The 16,785-nt window shown below is 39.4% G+C and overlaps 1 protein-coding gene across 3 annotated transcripts in view; it reads right to left on the bottom strand.

Annotated features, from left to right (window-relative positions):
• LOC725241 overlaps positions 1 to 16,785 on the bottom strand; it is a 56,015-nt gene that overhangs the window by 18,511 nt on the left and 20,719 nt on the right. The window contains exons 1-3 of one of the 3 annotated variants that reach the window (XM_026443449.1): positions 15,387 to 16,036; positions 1,461 to 1,521; positions 545 to 662 (exon numbers count right to left, since the gene is read on the bottom strand). In XM_026443449.1, the coding sequence (XP_026299234.1) occupies positions 545 to 662; positions 1,461 to 1,513 (171 nt within the window). In that variant the 5' untranslated portion in view covers positions 1,514 to 1,521; positions 15,387 to 16,036. Of the gene's footprint in view, positions 1 to 544; positions 663 to 1,460; positions 1,757 to 15,386; positions 16,037 to 16,785 lie in introns of those variants that run through there. The other 2 variants (XM_026443448.1, XM_016914518.2) reach the window with 2 other exon arrangements.

Genomic DNA, 16,785 nt, shown 5'->3' with positions numbered 1-16,785 from the left:
CTTTAAATGGATATACAAGCGGAAAAACGGGGGTAATTTCTTTCTTCGTTCCAAGATTTCTCGTCTAAATTCTAATTCTAAGGGTAATTTAATGAAAGCCTTTATTTGATTTGATTTCTTCTCGAAGGCTTTGTATCTAGATCGAAAATATATACGTTCGTTTACGCGATCTCTGAATTGGCTTGGTTTCGTTAATTTCTCGCGTGATTTTGACAAAAAAAAAAAAAAAATATTGGTTCGTTCCAGCTTTAACGATAAATGTATATAAGAAAATAGGGTAATTTCTTTCTCGTTTCACTGAGAAGATTTTTTCACAAATTCTAATCTAATTATTCTAATTTAATAAAAATCTCTACGTGAAACTTTCTCGCTAGATCGTTTACGCGATCTCTGAATTTCGAATAAAAATAATCGCGAGACTTTTCCTTTCTTTTTTTTCTTTTTTTTTTTTTTTTACAGAAATGAAAAGAACGGTAAGAAGAGCGTCAATTAAACCAGAAACGGATATTAATACGAGCAGCAAGGCTATTTAAACTTTACTGACCGCAGGTGTGGCTGAATGGCGGCGCGGTATCGGCGGTGGAGTGCTACTTCCGGCGGGCGGGGGTTCCGGAAGCAGGGACGTTCGAGTCGGTAGCCCGACGCTGTGAATTCTACTCTGCCTGAAATTTTACAAAGAAATATATTAGCAGTGCGAAAAGAAAAAAAGAAATCGAATTGGGCGAATTTAAGGTGATGAAAAAACGATGAAGATAAGATGTTCCCTTTGCATCTTTGAACGAGGCATCTTGCGTAAAAGGGCATCACCTTACGATACGATAAAAAAGTATCTCATTGTTCGCGTCATCTTTGAAGGATCAAGTCGTCTAATTAGACGGCTCGATTCAGCGAGCGACCTTTATAACGGTCTCCGTCTCCTTTGTATAAACGACTCCGGAATCCAGAGTCTTCAAAATGGGGAATCACAGAGATCCAAGATAATTAATACCTCAATTAATAACATCGATGATGACGCGTGACATGAATCGTATGAAATGCATGTGAAGGATTAATATATCAAATTTTATCGAAAAAATTATATTTAAAAGTTGGTAACGAGGACAAAGTTCGAAGAACTTGGAATTTCTTTTTCTTTTTCTTTCTTTCTTTAAATATCCTTGTTTTTCTTAATCGAATATAATAAGAAAGTTTGGGATTAAAAAAAAAATGTCCCGTTTACACCGAATTCCTTCCCGAGAAAGGAGAAGGGAAAATAAGATAAAAAGGAGGGAAAAACGTTGTTCCCCCCTTTCTTCTTATTTCTAATGGGAGAGATCAAGAGGGGGAATCGAGATTGAAACAATTATTCCATTATGAAAACGCGTTAAGGAAATTTGAAGAACGATTTTCTTTGGAAATCGAGTTTCTTTGGAAAAAGTCCTCGACACCAACTAAATCAAGAGGGATTACTTTTTAATTACCTTGGCCGACGCGTAGGACTCGTATCGCCGCCATGTGCCTCCGTTCCAGACATTTTAAGCGCTGCAATCAACGAGAGAAGAGAGAGAGAAAAAAAAAAAGAATCCAGCATCAGTGGAGATGGGCACGTGCCGGGAATCGATTTTGGAGGGAGTCGAAAAGATCGGGAATCGAAAATCAATCCGTAAAAATAACCACCTGCTTTCGATTCGAAGCGAGCCCGCCCCTCTTTGAGAACCATAGCGTTAATTACATAGCGCGATTCGTATTCTCGTCGTAATTTCAATCATCCACCGCTGTAATTTTCCCTCCCCCCTCCCTTTCCATCCGATCAATCCGATATTTAATTAACCAGTTTCTTTACAAAAGTACTACCCTCCCCCCGTAAATTAAATACAAGATTGGATTAAACAGCGTGGAAAAAGGTAAGGTAAATTTACCCGACGAGAATACAATTAATATTATACGAAAGAAAATTATCGATTCGAAATAATCTCAACAACCGCATCATCGTCATCAACGTCATTGTTCTCCAAGAGGCTTAACTTGGCGAGGAGAAATAATGAGAAATAATAATTCACTTTGCGAATTTAAAAGCAAAGAATAAACGAAAGAAAGAAAGAAAAATGGAATACAAACGTACGTCGAAAGAATGAATCGAGAAACTGAAAATTTTCCATCGTTTTCGCAAAATGGGATCCTAAGTGGGTCACTTAAAAAAAAAAGGAAGAATCGGACGGGACCCGTTAAAGCTTGTTCGAGCAAACAGACGATTCCGCGCATGGTGACAGTGCCACTTCGGCTCACTATCAGGCGAAAGCACTATTCAATTTCCTGCTATCTCATCGGCCTGTGCACCCTTCCACGAGGGTTGGCCCTACCAGACTGCAGCCGGGGGATCGATGTGCCGGAACTCATCCCCCTCCCTGCCCCCTCCTCCTCTCCCCTTCTCGACAAAAGCACTCCTCGCCTCTCTCTCTCTTTCTCTGTAACACTTCCGTTTTAAATACTCGCCATATTCGTGTAACCCCTTTTGTCCCGCGCCGTTCACACACGATTTTTCCATTCGATCGACAATTCAATTCTTACCTCTACTTGCCGGGTTACTTGCTGACTTTTTCACTTGAACCGTCAGCAATTCTCGAGTTGGAAAGGGTGGTGGTCAATTGTTATCCGAGAATTAAATTAGGGAAATGAATTTGAATTTGGAATTAAATTCGGGATCTGATCTGATGATTCCGGGAACAGAAATGAAATTGAGAAGAGGAATCGAGAATCTAAAAATTCTTTCACAGAGCGAAACGTTTTAACGTAGCTTCCTCGAGGAGCAATGTTAATGAGAAACGAATAACAGTGTTCGAAAAGAACGGTGTTCCCTTCCTTCCATTCGTGAATCATCGGGGTCAAAAGACGATTCTGACCCATATGTGGTTCGTTGAATAAGAATCGACTTAAAATAGATTTCGTTTGCAAAATAAAAATCGTTTAAAAACAGAGATATACGAAGTTATCCTTTCTTTATTCGACACGACTATTTCATTAACTTTTTGAAAGAAATCTCGTGGAAAGAGAAGTTTCAATCTCCTTCGAGCAGTGATGGAATGATGGAGTATTTTCGCGATTTGACACGATTTTTCATTCCGCCTGTTTAAAATTTATCGCCTCTTTTTGTTTGTCGCAATGGAAAACTACGTATCTATTCGTCATGTTCGCTTACGAGTCGACGCTCCACGAATCTCTTTGTTTCTTTTTTTCCGTTATATTTGGTAAAATAAACGCGAAACACGGGGCGAATATAACGTTTATGATACTTTGCCGGTTTGTGTAGGTAGGCACAATGAAGCTAATCAACAGTCTAAGCAGCTCATTGACATTCGTTACGGAGTACGCAGTTTCAAGGGTCAATTACGCAGACGAGAAATTAACACACCGATTCAAGGATCTTCCACTAACCTATAACCTATCTGTGCACAGTGATAGAAAATAAAGCGAATCAAGCTTCTATCCAATATTAATTCCTATTGATCACGTGGAAAACATAAATTTCGAAACTTGGAAAAAAAAAAACAAAAATCTCACACTTTCCATAAAAAAAAAATATATATATATATATATATAAAGAAATTTCTAATGTAAATATTTCACGATGTTATTACAATGTTTTATTTGATATTCCCTTCTGTTTATTTTTTATATATAAAAAACAAAAAAAAAAAAAAAGTTTTCCCAACCTGTTCACTCTCGCGCGTTGCAAAAATGAAATAAAAAAAATACCAAAACTCGTATAATCGAATCACGAGCTCGGGGAGGATCCGCTTCTTGCGGAAATGAAATTAAACCGATTGCCATCCTCCTCGACTTTCTCGAACTCGATTAGTATATACGGGAAGCGAAGGGGGGAAAAAAAAAATGTAAATTTCTCTATACCACGGCGAATATCGAATTGTAATAATTCCTGGAAACCGCGGAATGAAATTGGGAAGTGGCAATGAGAGAGAAAAAATAAATCGTTCCGCGAACGAATTTCAATGATAGAAGAGGAACGTATAATATTCGTCGATCCGAAATCATTTATTCGCGCATCGAATTGATATCTAATGAATTCTCCTTTGAGGCTCTTTGAGGGAGAAGAAAAAAAGGAAGAAGGAAATTAAATTTTTTTCGTTTGAGGTTCTTTATTAAATTAAAAGTTCGATCGAAAGAAGAGAATTTAAAAAAAGAATTTTAAAAAGGATGATACGATTATTATTTTTTTTTTTAAATCGAGCACAAAAATTTCCCAATCAAAACTTTAACAACACGGATGAGTACAGGTTTGAATGGTTCGATGGAGGAAGTTATGCAACAATCACGTTACCCTCAAATATCCCAAAGCGAAGAGAGACACAATCGCTGCCAATCGGGGAAATTTGAAAACTCGGAATAAGCCGCAACTATGTATTAATCATGTATATGCATAAGTGGAGCTTGCATTTCCCTCTCTCTCTCTCTCTCGAGAAACAAAAATTATATACGAAACTCGAGATGCGAGTAAAATAAGTAGTACAAGACGCTTTAGATCAGACTCACTCGTGCGGCAAATATCTTTACTCGGTTTACTTATTTTTCTTTTCTTTTTTTTTTAAATTTCCACATCGATATTCTTATTTCTTTCGATTTCATATATCGACATTCCATCGTCATCAACCGAAAAAATAAAACGTATACATTTCGAAACACGGATACAAATATATATACATATATACAAGAATATATTCATTCTCATCGCAGTTCCATCGAACTGGATCCATCCACTCTTTTTTCCAAAGGATAGAAACAAATCACCGGTATCTCGTGCGGATGCACGCTACTACCACGGGCTTGTACTGGCCGTGAACAAAAAAAAAAAAAAAAAAACAATTTCCGGAAGAGGGAATCGGTCGATTCGGGATTAATTGGGAGGCCGGCACCCAGGAAAAAAACGCATGTTGTTGACGCGTCGCTGAGAAACGGCGAGTGTCAACGGCGCCATTGTCAACCGTGGTGTTCCAAGTTGGATTAACGGGCTGCATCGTCGCGATTTTCGCGATCGACAGAGTAGCGAAACTTGGCCGTTTTGCGCTGGGTTTTATCGATCGTCGACCGGCCCCCGGGAAAAGGAAATATCGATGGCCCGGAAAATTCGTCGCCTCGATTTCCCTCGATATAGGCCTGCACAGTTTGCCGCGTCGACTAATCGAATCCGGGTTGTTTTCTTTCTGGAAGAGAAAAAAAAAAAAAAAAGGAAAAGAAGGAGGCGCGCGTGAAAAATCGCGGGGAGAGTTGTGTTTCGCTCGTTTTTCGGTATTTATGGACGTAGTTTTTTACGATGGTTTTTTGTAATAGAGAGAGAGAGAGAGAGAAAGAGAGATCTGGAGTGAGATTAAAGTTGATTTGCTTGGTTTAATTTTTGGAATATCAAATAGGCGCTTTTGTTGGCAAATTTTCGTTATTAAATATTTTATTACATTATTAAATCATCGATCTGCAAAGAGTATTGGAATATCGATGAGGAAATTTATAAGTTGAATAAGATTTGCTTGTAAGTCAGATTAAAGACTGAAGTTGAGCAAATAGTATTTTATTAAAATTGTCTTATTGCTTGCTTTAAGCATCGAATTCGAACTAATTTCTTTTATATGGATTTAAAGATTCAATACAACAATGATAATAAAATATTGCTAATTTCAAAGTTAATGGATCATGAACATTTTGATTGTGAAAAATTACGAATGAATTATTGGTACAACGATCAATTAGATTAATCAAGTTAATTACAATAATTTGAGTCTTATTTCTCGATTCGAGAAAATGTATCGAATTTATCGAATCGAGTTATAAACGATTGGAAAATTTGAAACGAGGGAGATGGATTCATTCAACTTGAATATCTACTCGATCCTGCATTGTTTATTAGTTATTTCACTTAACGTGATTTAAAGTTTGTTTATTAATTAAGCCGCATTTAACGTAACATTTTTTCTTCCTTTTTCTTTTTTTCACTTCTTTCTCGAAACTGCGAACAAACGATAAACCTTATCGGTCTCGCGCAGGTTAACCCCCCCTCCAAGGGTTAATCAAGTATCCTACGTAAGGAATTTTGATCAGCATACTGTTGAAGAGCAAGAATTTGGTAACAACGTGGATATATTAATCCACGCTGAAATTCCTAAGAGCGGAGAACGAAATTCGTTTCAGAAAATTATCTATTCTAACGTGAATATTAATCGAATCCTTAAACTTCTCTTTCTTTTATCTCGAAAAAAAAGAAAAGAAATTTACGAGATCTATATATGATCGATTTCAAAAAATTATCTATTCTAACGTGAATATTAATCGAATCCTTAAACTTCCCTCTCGTCTCGAAATTTCATCTCGAAAAAAAAAAAAAGAACAGAGAGATCTATACATGATCGATCGTTTCAGAAAATAATCTATTCTAGAATATTAATCGAATCCTTAAACTTCCCTCTCGTCTCGAAATTTTATCTCGAAAAAAAAGAAAATCTACGAGAAATCTACGAGATCTATATATGATCGATTTCAAAAAATTATCTAACGTGAATATTAATCGAATCCTTAAACTTTCTTCTCGTCTCGAAATTTTATCTCGAAAAAAAAAGAACAGAGAGATCTATACATGATCGATCGTTTCAGAAAATAATCTATTCTAAAATATTAATCGAATCCTTAAACTTCCCTCTCGTCTCGAAATTTTATCTCGAAAAAAAAGAAAATCTACGAGAAATCTACGAGATCTATATATGATCGATTTCAAAAAATTATCTAACGTGAATATTAATCGAATCCTTAAACTTCCCTCTCGTCTCGAAATTTTATCTCTAAAAAAAAAAGAAAAGAACAGAAATCTACGAGATCTATATATGATCGATTTCAAAAAATTATCTAACGTGAATATTAATCGAATCCTTAAATTTCCCTCTCGTCTCGAAATTTTATCTCAAAAAAAAAGAAAAGAAATCTAAGAGATCTATAAATGATCGATTTCAAAAAATTATCTAACGTGAATATTAATCGAATCCTTAAACTTCCCTCTCATTTCGAAATTTTATCTCGAAAAAAAAGAAAATCTACGAGAAATCTACGAGATCTATATATGATCGATTTCAAAAAATTATCTAACGTGAATATTAATCCTTAAACTTCCCTCTCGTCTCGAAATTTTATCTCGAAAAAAAAGAAAATCTACGAAAAATCTACGAGATCTGTACATGATCGATCAAGAAGGAGAAATCGGGAGGCCTCTCCGTCGGATGCCGGCCGCAGAAACGCAATGGGATCACGAAAGGAGCGGGGGGAAGAAGGTCAGGCGAAGATTCGGGCGGTTATATCTCATTGTCCGATAATTGGCGTATCTCCGTGGCGAGATCTCGAGACAACGAGGGGTTGGAAAGGGGCCTCGACGTCCCCACGGGTGCTTTTTGCTCCTCTTCGCTCCTCTTTACCCATCCTTGATCCCTCCCTTATTTCTCTGTCGTTTTCTTTTTTTCTTCTTCTTCTTCTTCCTTTTGTCGTCCCCAGACACAGTGGCGCGCGTTTGAAAAATTAATCTCGTTACCACGCTTGACACGCTTCCCCGTTCGAGGACAATTTTTACGAGGCGTCGTTATTTTATGTTGAAATAATGAGCAGGGATGGATAGATATCAGCCTCCAACGGTGAAACTCGATGTTAAAACTGGAACAACTCGTTGTAACAAGTGTTCGCCAATGTGAAATTCTTGTAAGTTGCTTAATGAAGATATTTGAGAAGAAAGAGAGTCCTTTTCTTGAAGAGGAGAAAGGAGGGGAAAGATGATTCGGTTATTACATCGAGTCTCTACTTCTTCGTTTATTATTATTTAAAACGTGTTTCAAGAGGATTAAAATTCCGCTGCAATTTATTTAATTCGTGAAAGGAGAGCTTCTCGATTTCCATTCGCAATTAAATTAAGGAAAATATTCTTAATATTTTTCTATCTTATATATAAAAATGAACAATGAAAAAGAAGAAGAAGAAGAAAAGAACGAAAGGAATCGAACGAAATCATTTATCGTACGTATGCAATACCTGTTGAACCTGCTAATATCTCATCCCTCCCCTGATTCCATTATTTTAATCCAAAAGTATCCCGACAAAATATACGAGGTTGGCGAGAAAATCTCTCGTCCCTTAGCGAAGAGAGAGAGAGACTCAGATGTTGAATCCCGAGCTGTCGTGTCTGACAAACGAACCCTTCAATTTTCAATATTAAAAATCCACCCCTCCCCGTGTAATATCCCCGTCCGCCTTGCCTGCCACGGTAACCACCCACGTTTAAATAATCGATCAAGCTGCGCCTGTATTTTAACCCACTTCGATTTATTCGTCCGACGGTTAATTAGGCCCCGACTACTGCCAATTATAATTCTTGGACGCGTATTTCGAGATGTGATTAAAATTAAAATTGTAATTAATTTTCGCGAATTCGAAATTCCTCGATCGAAATTGAAAGAAAGATCGGAAAACCCGATCCTTTCTTTGCGAATGAAAGAACTTTGTATATCGTATGTAAAAATAAACTCATCCAAATTCGTTCAAATCTTCCAAAGATATTAAAAAAAAATTCTCGGATATCGAAACGTCAATTATCAAACGAAAACTCGGTCGCGTTTTCCGGGGTGAGATACGATTTTTCTTCGTCTTCGTATTCGTAAGATAGTAGTAGTGGTAGTACATTGTAGTAGTTGCTCGCGTGAGAGGGGAGGGGACAGGCGAAGGATTTGCAGGATCTAGCGATACAACGACGGCGAACCTCTGTACACGTATCGTGGGATGGGTTTCTCGGGTGGGTGGGTGGGATTTGCGAGGGAGCGAAAGAGGAAAAACGGAGGGAAGCCGCGACAAGATCGAGAGAAATCGGTGCTGCCTGATGCCGTCTATATATGCATCCGATCGGATGCAAATCGCGCACACAGTCGATGGCCGGGATCGATCCTGGAGTTCCTGTTCCACGACGTATAAATAAACAGGATCTGGATGGGGAATTTGCACGTAAATGCCGGAACGTCGTTGATTGATTCGAAGATTCGAAGATTCGTGTGCGATATTGGGGAAAGAAAGAAAGAAAGAAAAAAGAAATCAAGGCGAAATTGTGAATTGTGTGTTAAGTTAAATGGGTTAATAGGAGGAATTTGTCGTGGAATGTGTGTAGTTTGTGCTTCCCTCGATCGTTTTATGAAGCCAGACCAAGTGATTTATATTTGGACCGGGAATTTAATTTTCTTTCTGAGAACGTTTTTATGGAATCGTGGGTATAAGTGTAAGAAGGAAGCAAGATACATGGGTGGGTTATTCCGCAGGACATTGAACAAAGAGTCTCTTGTGTGGAGAGATTGGCCTATATGTTTCCAGTTTTGTCGCTTGTGTTGTATAAACGAATACTTGCGTTCCAGATTTTTATTTTTACGATACAGTGTATTATGTATTATCTTTTTATTAATGGAGTATCGATAATCAAAATTTTATTCTTATCTTTCTTTTTCCTTCCTCTTTTCCTCCATTTTTGTTCTTCCGAGTATTTTCTCAGATCTAGAAATTTTACATTGTCCTCTTTGCTTTTTCGACGTTAAATTGTTTAATAGATATTAACTAGAACCATAATCTGTGATATTCGTGGACAGACCATTTAGAGATAATGTAACATGATGATACAATGTACGGAGTCTATCGAAGAAAGGATAGAAACTGGAGCAGGAGTTGTTTCAACGAAATGAAGAATTTAAAAAATCGTAAAACCGTAATGAAAATTTGACGATATAAATTATGTTGTTCCTCTTCGTTTATTATCTTCCTTCCTTTTTCTCGTCATATCTGAAACGCTTGAATAAATAGGAAGCTATTGTAATAAATTCGTTAAGGAAAAAATTGATAAAAATTGATAAAAAGATTATTCTTCGATCTTCTGGAAATATACCAACATAAATGAAGAGATAGTGGTAATTTAAATGAGTTTAAGTAACAACTCTAAGAGATTTGAGATTGAACTGTCTTAATGCTTTTCGAGGAAAATAATACTTGATGTTTGAACAAGCTAAGCTTGAAATTTTCATTTTTTTATTCTATTTGAAATCTATCTCCTTAAAATTTCTTCCAGGAAACTAATAATCATCGAGGACAATGGCAGACAGCAATTTTTGCTTCGTGCAAGCAGATAACAATGTTTCGACCACTGGCAAGTGAAACGCCGTTAAGTAGCTTGATCAGTATTCGACGAGCCATTGTCAAGGAACCCGATTCCCTGTCTCGACAATGCTGCCTAGCACAGCACCATCCGAAACGGTGGAGAACCACCGTTCCTGGAGCAAATAAACTTTCAAGCATCGCTGATGGGGAATTACCAAGGGGAACTCGAGTGGATCCTCGTTCCCCTTATGTCGGAGATATTAACCGAATTACTACTTCCTCTCGTAAGAAGCAATCACCACTGTTTACTCCCGTCCAAGAAATAATCGTGTTTAGGCCCTAATTATCGTGAATCCACTTCCGTCGCAAGATACAAATTTTCTTTCTTTTTTCTTTTTTTGCTGCATCCTTTCCATTTCTCCATTCACTTTATACGCGAAGCATTTCAATCATCCCTTTCAATTTACGCAGCGTTGAATTTCTTCCTCTTCTCCGCCACAAGTTGGAAACGATAAATATTTTGCTCGAACCTCGAAATATCTTGAAATCTTGTCAATCTCGTCGATCGTCGCGACAGAGAGTGTAAAAAAAATCAAATAAGCTCTGTCTTTTTCTAACTGTATAAATCTCGCGAAACTGTAACGCAAAATCTAGTGAGAACGTTTTGAAAAAAAGAAAGTTGACCGACGATTCTGCCCCGTCGCGAGCAGATAGAAAATAAAGCCGACGTTTTCCGGAGGGAGAGAGGAGGGGGGAGAGAGAGAGGATAGCGTCATAAATCAAGCAACGGCCTCCCGGTTCCCGGGTCATAAATCAGCCGACAACTTTTCATATTTATTCCACGGCCGACGCGTGATCGGTCATGCGTGGACATGCGGTGACACGTGGACCGATCCTCCCTCCCCCTCCCCCTATTTTCCCGCCGAATTTGCATCGGTCGCGCAAAAGAACAAAAAAGGGGAGGGGGGTGCAAGCGATTTGTTTTTTTTTTTTTTCTTTATTTTTTGTATCGAGATCCGAATCCGTGTTTCCATTATTTCCGTGTTTCAATTTCGAGATCTCTGTCACGAACGTCCAGATTCCCTTGATATCGCGATATCACGAAATTGAAGGGAAAAGTATATATTTTTAATGGAAAAGCGGAAGGAAACTTTTGCGACGAAGAGATCGAAGAAACTTTTTTGCGATCCCTTCTCCGCTTGGAAAAGGAGAAGGAGAATTTTCGTGAAAGGAGGATTAATTAAGTTATCGAGCGGGGGGTAATTTTTCAAAATCGAGTAAAACGATTATTGTATATCGTTTCTCTCGTTCGTTTCAACAACATCGATCGATCCTCGATCGGTTACAACGTTAATTTCAACGTTTCGTTTGTTGAAAAAAAAAAAAAAGAACAATCGCGAAACACAATTATCGAAATTGTGCCGCAGTTAATGTTAAACCGAGTGAAATTTTCTTTCCTACGAAATTCTATTTTCACCGCGCGAATTTTATTAAAAATTCTCTTGTCTTCCTTTAAAAAAAAACAAATCGAGAACAAACTCTCTAACTATTCTCGTCCCCCGATATTCAACTTCCGCTCTGAAGTAGTATCTCTTCCGATAAATTTACATCAGGGAAGAAAAGGAAGGAAGAGGATTTTAAGAATATAATTTCCCTTCCTTTTAACGATTTCCTATAACTTTGAAACGTTACAATCCCTACGTAAAGGATCCGGTGAGTTTCGATCGATTCTCCTCCTCTCCCGGTGAAATACGGCGCGGTGTTGTCTTACACTTGCTCGTGGACGATGTCGACGTCTTAGCGATGTCTTAGCGAGAAACAAGGGGGATGGAGGATTTTTACGAGTTCGAACCAACCCGCGGGAATCATAAATTTCATCGCGATCGATTCCCGTTATATTTCTTTAATCCGAAACGTAACGATCCATCTTCACACGCTTCGGGTTTCACGCCGTTCTGTAAGGAGAAAATCGAGACGAAAATCTTGTTCACGTTTCGTGTTCACAAATTCTAACGTTAAAGAGAGAGAGAGAGAGAGAGGATCTCGAGTATTCTTTCTATCAGAGGATAATAATTTATCTTGCGAAAATCCCTCCCCGAACGAATCTCTCTCTCTTGCTTTTGACTTCGTTAAGCCTGCCCCGTTTAATTTCATCGTTCTTTTTTGAAGTGACGATAAAGAGAAAAGCGCGGCCCTCCTCGATAAGGAATTCCTTCACGAGACTCTTCTAGAATCACAGCATTGATTTTTTTCCCTTTTTTTTTTCCCCCTCCCTCCCCAAAGGGTGACGTCGCGAAAGGAATTCACGTAGGAAGACTCGTTTTCGCCTTCGAGTTGAAAAGTATACCGACTAAAACAGAGAAAAGAAGCCCTTCTATATATAGAGAGAGACGAGCTCTCCAACTCTTCCAACCAATCTCCTCCCCTTCTAGATTTCTTAAGAAATTTCCTCTCCGCGACGGTTTTTTCTTTTTCTTTTTAACAAACGACTGATAAAACTTTTTTTTTTTTTTGAGAAATCGATGGTAAAATCTTTCCTTCATTCTCAAGATGTACACGATCTTGGCAAGTATCCTCGAAAGTATTTGCGAAAATAATTCGCGAAGAGAAAAGAAAAATAATTTTTCATCATTTTCATCTCGCTTTCGTCGTATCATCGTATCACGCTACACATATGGTCGCAAGTGGTAAAGTGGTCGAGCAACGAAAAAGCTTTAAAGACTTGTTCCCCTTCGAGGGGAACAGTTCACAGCTTGTCGAGCGTTCAACGAAGAATAAACTTTAGGACGGGAAAGAAATACCATCGTGTACGTAAGCGAGCGGTACAAGTGGTACAAGTAATAAAGGTCAGGCAAGCGGTAGAGATTTATTATCGCCGCGATGAGAAGCGTTTCGAGGAAAGGGGTGAATCGTCGAATGCGTCGGTGATTCGAATGGTCGAAAGGAAGAAAGAAAGAAAGGGAAAAAAAGAAAGGGCACATCCGATACGTTCGATCGGGCTCGTAAAAGAGCACATCCCTCAAATAGTCCGCAATATCCGTCCCCTCCCCCCTCTCTGCATCCCCTGCCATTTTATAATGCAACCCACATACCGTCACGTTGCCTTTCAACCTTCGTATTCCACGTATTCCCTTTTCTTTCCTCTTTTCCTTTTGCGTTAAAACATCATCCACCAAAAAGAGGGTGAAAAAAACGTGTCTTTTTCTTTCCCTCTTTCTCTCTCTCTCTCTCTTCGACTTCTCTCGACCCTTCAACCTTTACGGGAAAGTTTCTTTTCACCGCCTACGGTTGAAGCTTTCGTCAACAAGTGCGAGCGAGCGTATATACAATATCGGCCGGGAAACTCATGAATTTGCATAAATCGTTTTCTGAAACACGGAGCATTATTGTTACAAATCACGGTATAGGTATAATATTTGACGGTTTTAGATTAATTCGAGTTAAATAAAGGCGAGCGAAAGGGATCGAATTAATTGAAGTAAAGTTTCGATTGATCGATCGAAAAAGAGAAAAGAAACGAGAAAGATCTCCATCTTTTTAAACTTCAACTTCTGCCATTCGGGGCAAGTAAAGTGGAGCACAGATGGCGAAGTTGGAGGAGGCGCGATGCCTCGAGGCTGCTGAAATGCTTGCGAAATCGTAACTCGATTAAAGAAAGAGAGAGAGAGAAAAAAAGGGTTATGGAGGAGAGGATTTTCCCAGGGAGAAACTTATCTTCTTTTAATTTAACCTTAACACGAGACGTCGAAGAGGAGTCGCCGTTTAACATTCCTCGTCATTTCCACGTTTGATTACATTCCTGAAAAGTGTGCAACGCGGTGAATCCTCCACGCCCCTGATATTCTCTCACTGTGGTGTAACAGGACGCCGAGAGTGATTACGTAATTTTGCGCGAGCACGAGTCGGAGATGAGCATTCTTCGAGCGAGCGCATTCGTTTCTTCGTGGATGAAATTAACTACTCTCTCTTTTATGCTTTTCACTTGCTTTCCTTTTTTTTTTTTTTTTTTTTTTTTATCTCAAATTCTCGACGGAATTTCGATTATGGAACAACGTTCGGGTTTTACAACGTGACATCGTGAATTGTTGTTTGTATAAATGACGGTGTTGCATTCATTGTCCATCGCAACGCGATTTGAATGGAATCAGATCCCCAAAATCTCCTGTTAATCTCCGGCTGCTGTATCAGCGGCTGTGAATTAATTAATAAGCGAAACCTGGCAGGATATGCTCACGATACGTTCATACGTTTGCTTTGTTACCCAAAAGGATTACGCTTTGCGCTTTCGAACGCAATAACGAGATAAACTCGTGCAGAACGAGAATTCGAGAAAGAGAGAGAGAGAGAGAGTTTCTCTTTATTTCATAAGAAACGTGAGGAAATGGTTCGAGAAACGAGGTATTTTTTGATTCGAGAAATAATTAAGTAATTTCGATAAAAAGAAAAAAAATAAGACGATAAGGTGGAAAGGAAAGATCGTAATTTTTGACGGTAGGAAAAAATAAAAAAACGGGACGCTGGCGTGGAAAATAGCGCCGAAAACGTTCAACTCGGAACATTAAACCAACATCGTTACGTTAACGACACTTTCGACTATCTGGTGCTTGCCAAAAATTGCTCGATGGAACGTGTTCGGGTAAAACGTTTCAAACTGACATCGTGAACATCGGAGAATTCGAAGCAAAAATGGAGAAAAGTAAAAATAATAGAAGTAGAAGTAAATTTGTCCTACATATTATAAAACGTGAGAACAAAAAATATTTAAGTATTATTAAACATCGTTTATCCGAGATATTTTTCGATCGAAATTAATTCCACTCGTTTAATTAACTCGATTAATTCCTATTCAGTTCTTTAATAACGGCTACCCTCCTTTTTTCCAATCAAAAATAACTCACGAATCTCCGCTCCACGAATCGTCACCGATTTTCAATGGTTTCTCGGTTACCAAACGGAGAGCCAAAATCGAAACCGACCAAACGCCGTGTACTATTAATCTGAGAAGGAACGTTACCCCTTTTAATCAGGAATCGTTTGCAAAGGAATCCTTGCAAAGGAACGATACCCTTTGAGGTCGTTTGGAAACGTTTCGACGTTTCCCGTGGACCACCCCCCTAACTGTAATTAATTCGCGAGTTAAACGGACGAAGAAACGAGCGAGAAATATAATAAATACGCGAGCGCGCGTGATTTGAAAGATCGACACGGCTCGACGAGCGTACGGTAAGGTAAGAGAAGAAACTCACGAGAGAGAGAGAAAGAGAGAGAGTGTTTGAAGATGACGATCCTTTCTCGATCCTTTTTTTTTTCTAAAGGTGCCAGCGATCAGCTTGGAATAGAGGCGGCGTCGTCGCCGCGCCACTCGAGCAAGTCCCCCGTCCCGTCGAGCGGATTCTCATTTTAGACGATCTCTCTGCTGGGCCAGAAAGGAAACGGCGACGCGTCAGTCGATCAGCAGGATAATCGGCCAACCTCTCCATCCATTCCTCCCCCTCCAACAATTGGCGCGAGCTCGATCTTCATCTGGCGATCCAGAGACGATCCTACCCTTCTATCCTCTCCGATTCAATCCTTCCTTCCGCCTTCTCCCAACGATCGAGGCACGAAACAACGCTCGAGACCTCGTCGCCTCCCGATTTTCTTCCACTCGTATCCTTCTCGATCCCTACTTCTTCGATGGAAATCGGCAAGGAAATCGATCGAGAACACCGATCAGACTCGCGCGAAAATTGGGGACGATTCTCCGCTCGAGGAGCCACACGTGGAGCGAACGTGCGTACTACGTGCGTGGGTGGTAGCGTACTACTGAGTTTCACGCTCGCGAAAAGCCAATCTCGACTCACCCCCACCCGCGCGGCATCTGAGCGCCCTTCCAACCCTCTTCGGCCGCTCCCGAGCCAGCCCTCCCTCCCTCCCTCCTTCCTCAAAACGAGTTTGCGCCCCTGCCGCGCTCCTCGCCTCCCCCTCCTTCTTTCGCTTTTACCCCCTTCTCATCCTCCTCCGCATCCTTTTCTTTTTTTTTCCAGCCGCCCGCGAATCTGACCGCAGACAATCGCGCGATCACCAAGGATTGTAAGGGAGAGAAGAGGGGAGGAGGAGGGGTTGAGAGGATTCCGAGGAACGCGAGAACAAGGGTGCCTCGAGGATATCCTTCTCTTTTCTTTTTTTTTTTTTTTCCACCCGAATCGAATCCTCTTTGTCGCGAGGGATGCGAAGAGAGGAAGGAAGGGTGGAGATGAAAGAATTTTTCTTCTCCTCTGGTATGCGACTGTTCCTTTGGTGAAGAGGATGTTTCTTCTTACGCTACTTTCTTTTGGAGAAACTTTGTTGTTTCGGGATCGATAATCGATGGTTTCGGGACGGGGTTTTCTTATCTTTCTCCACTTGTGAATAATATTATCCGGAATAATTTGTGGAGATTTGATTTTTTTAATAGTTAATGGTTATTGAATCTTCTTTTTTTTTGTTTTTCTTTCGTTTTTGTCGAAGATTCGGATGAATGAAACGAAAGGGCTCGACGTGTAATGAGACGTTCCATGGAAGAAGAAGTTTCGAGAGGCTTTTTTAATTTCTTGTCTCCACGGATGGATTTTTTTTTTTATCGTAACGCTTCTCGATTATTTTTGCCACGAAATCTCGAGCGAA

Source organism: Apis mellifera, linkage group LG10, assembly GCF_003254395.2.
Source record: "Apis mellifera strain DH4 linkage group LG10, Amel_HAv3.1, whole genome shotgun sequence".
NCBI classification, from domain to species: domain Eukaryota; kingdom Metazoa; phylum Arthropoda; class Insecta; order Hymenoptera; family Apidae; genus Apis; species Apis mellifera.
Note: the sequence above shows the minus strand (reverse complement) of the source record. Positions and strands in the feature narration are given on the sequence as shown.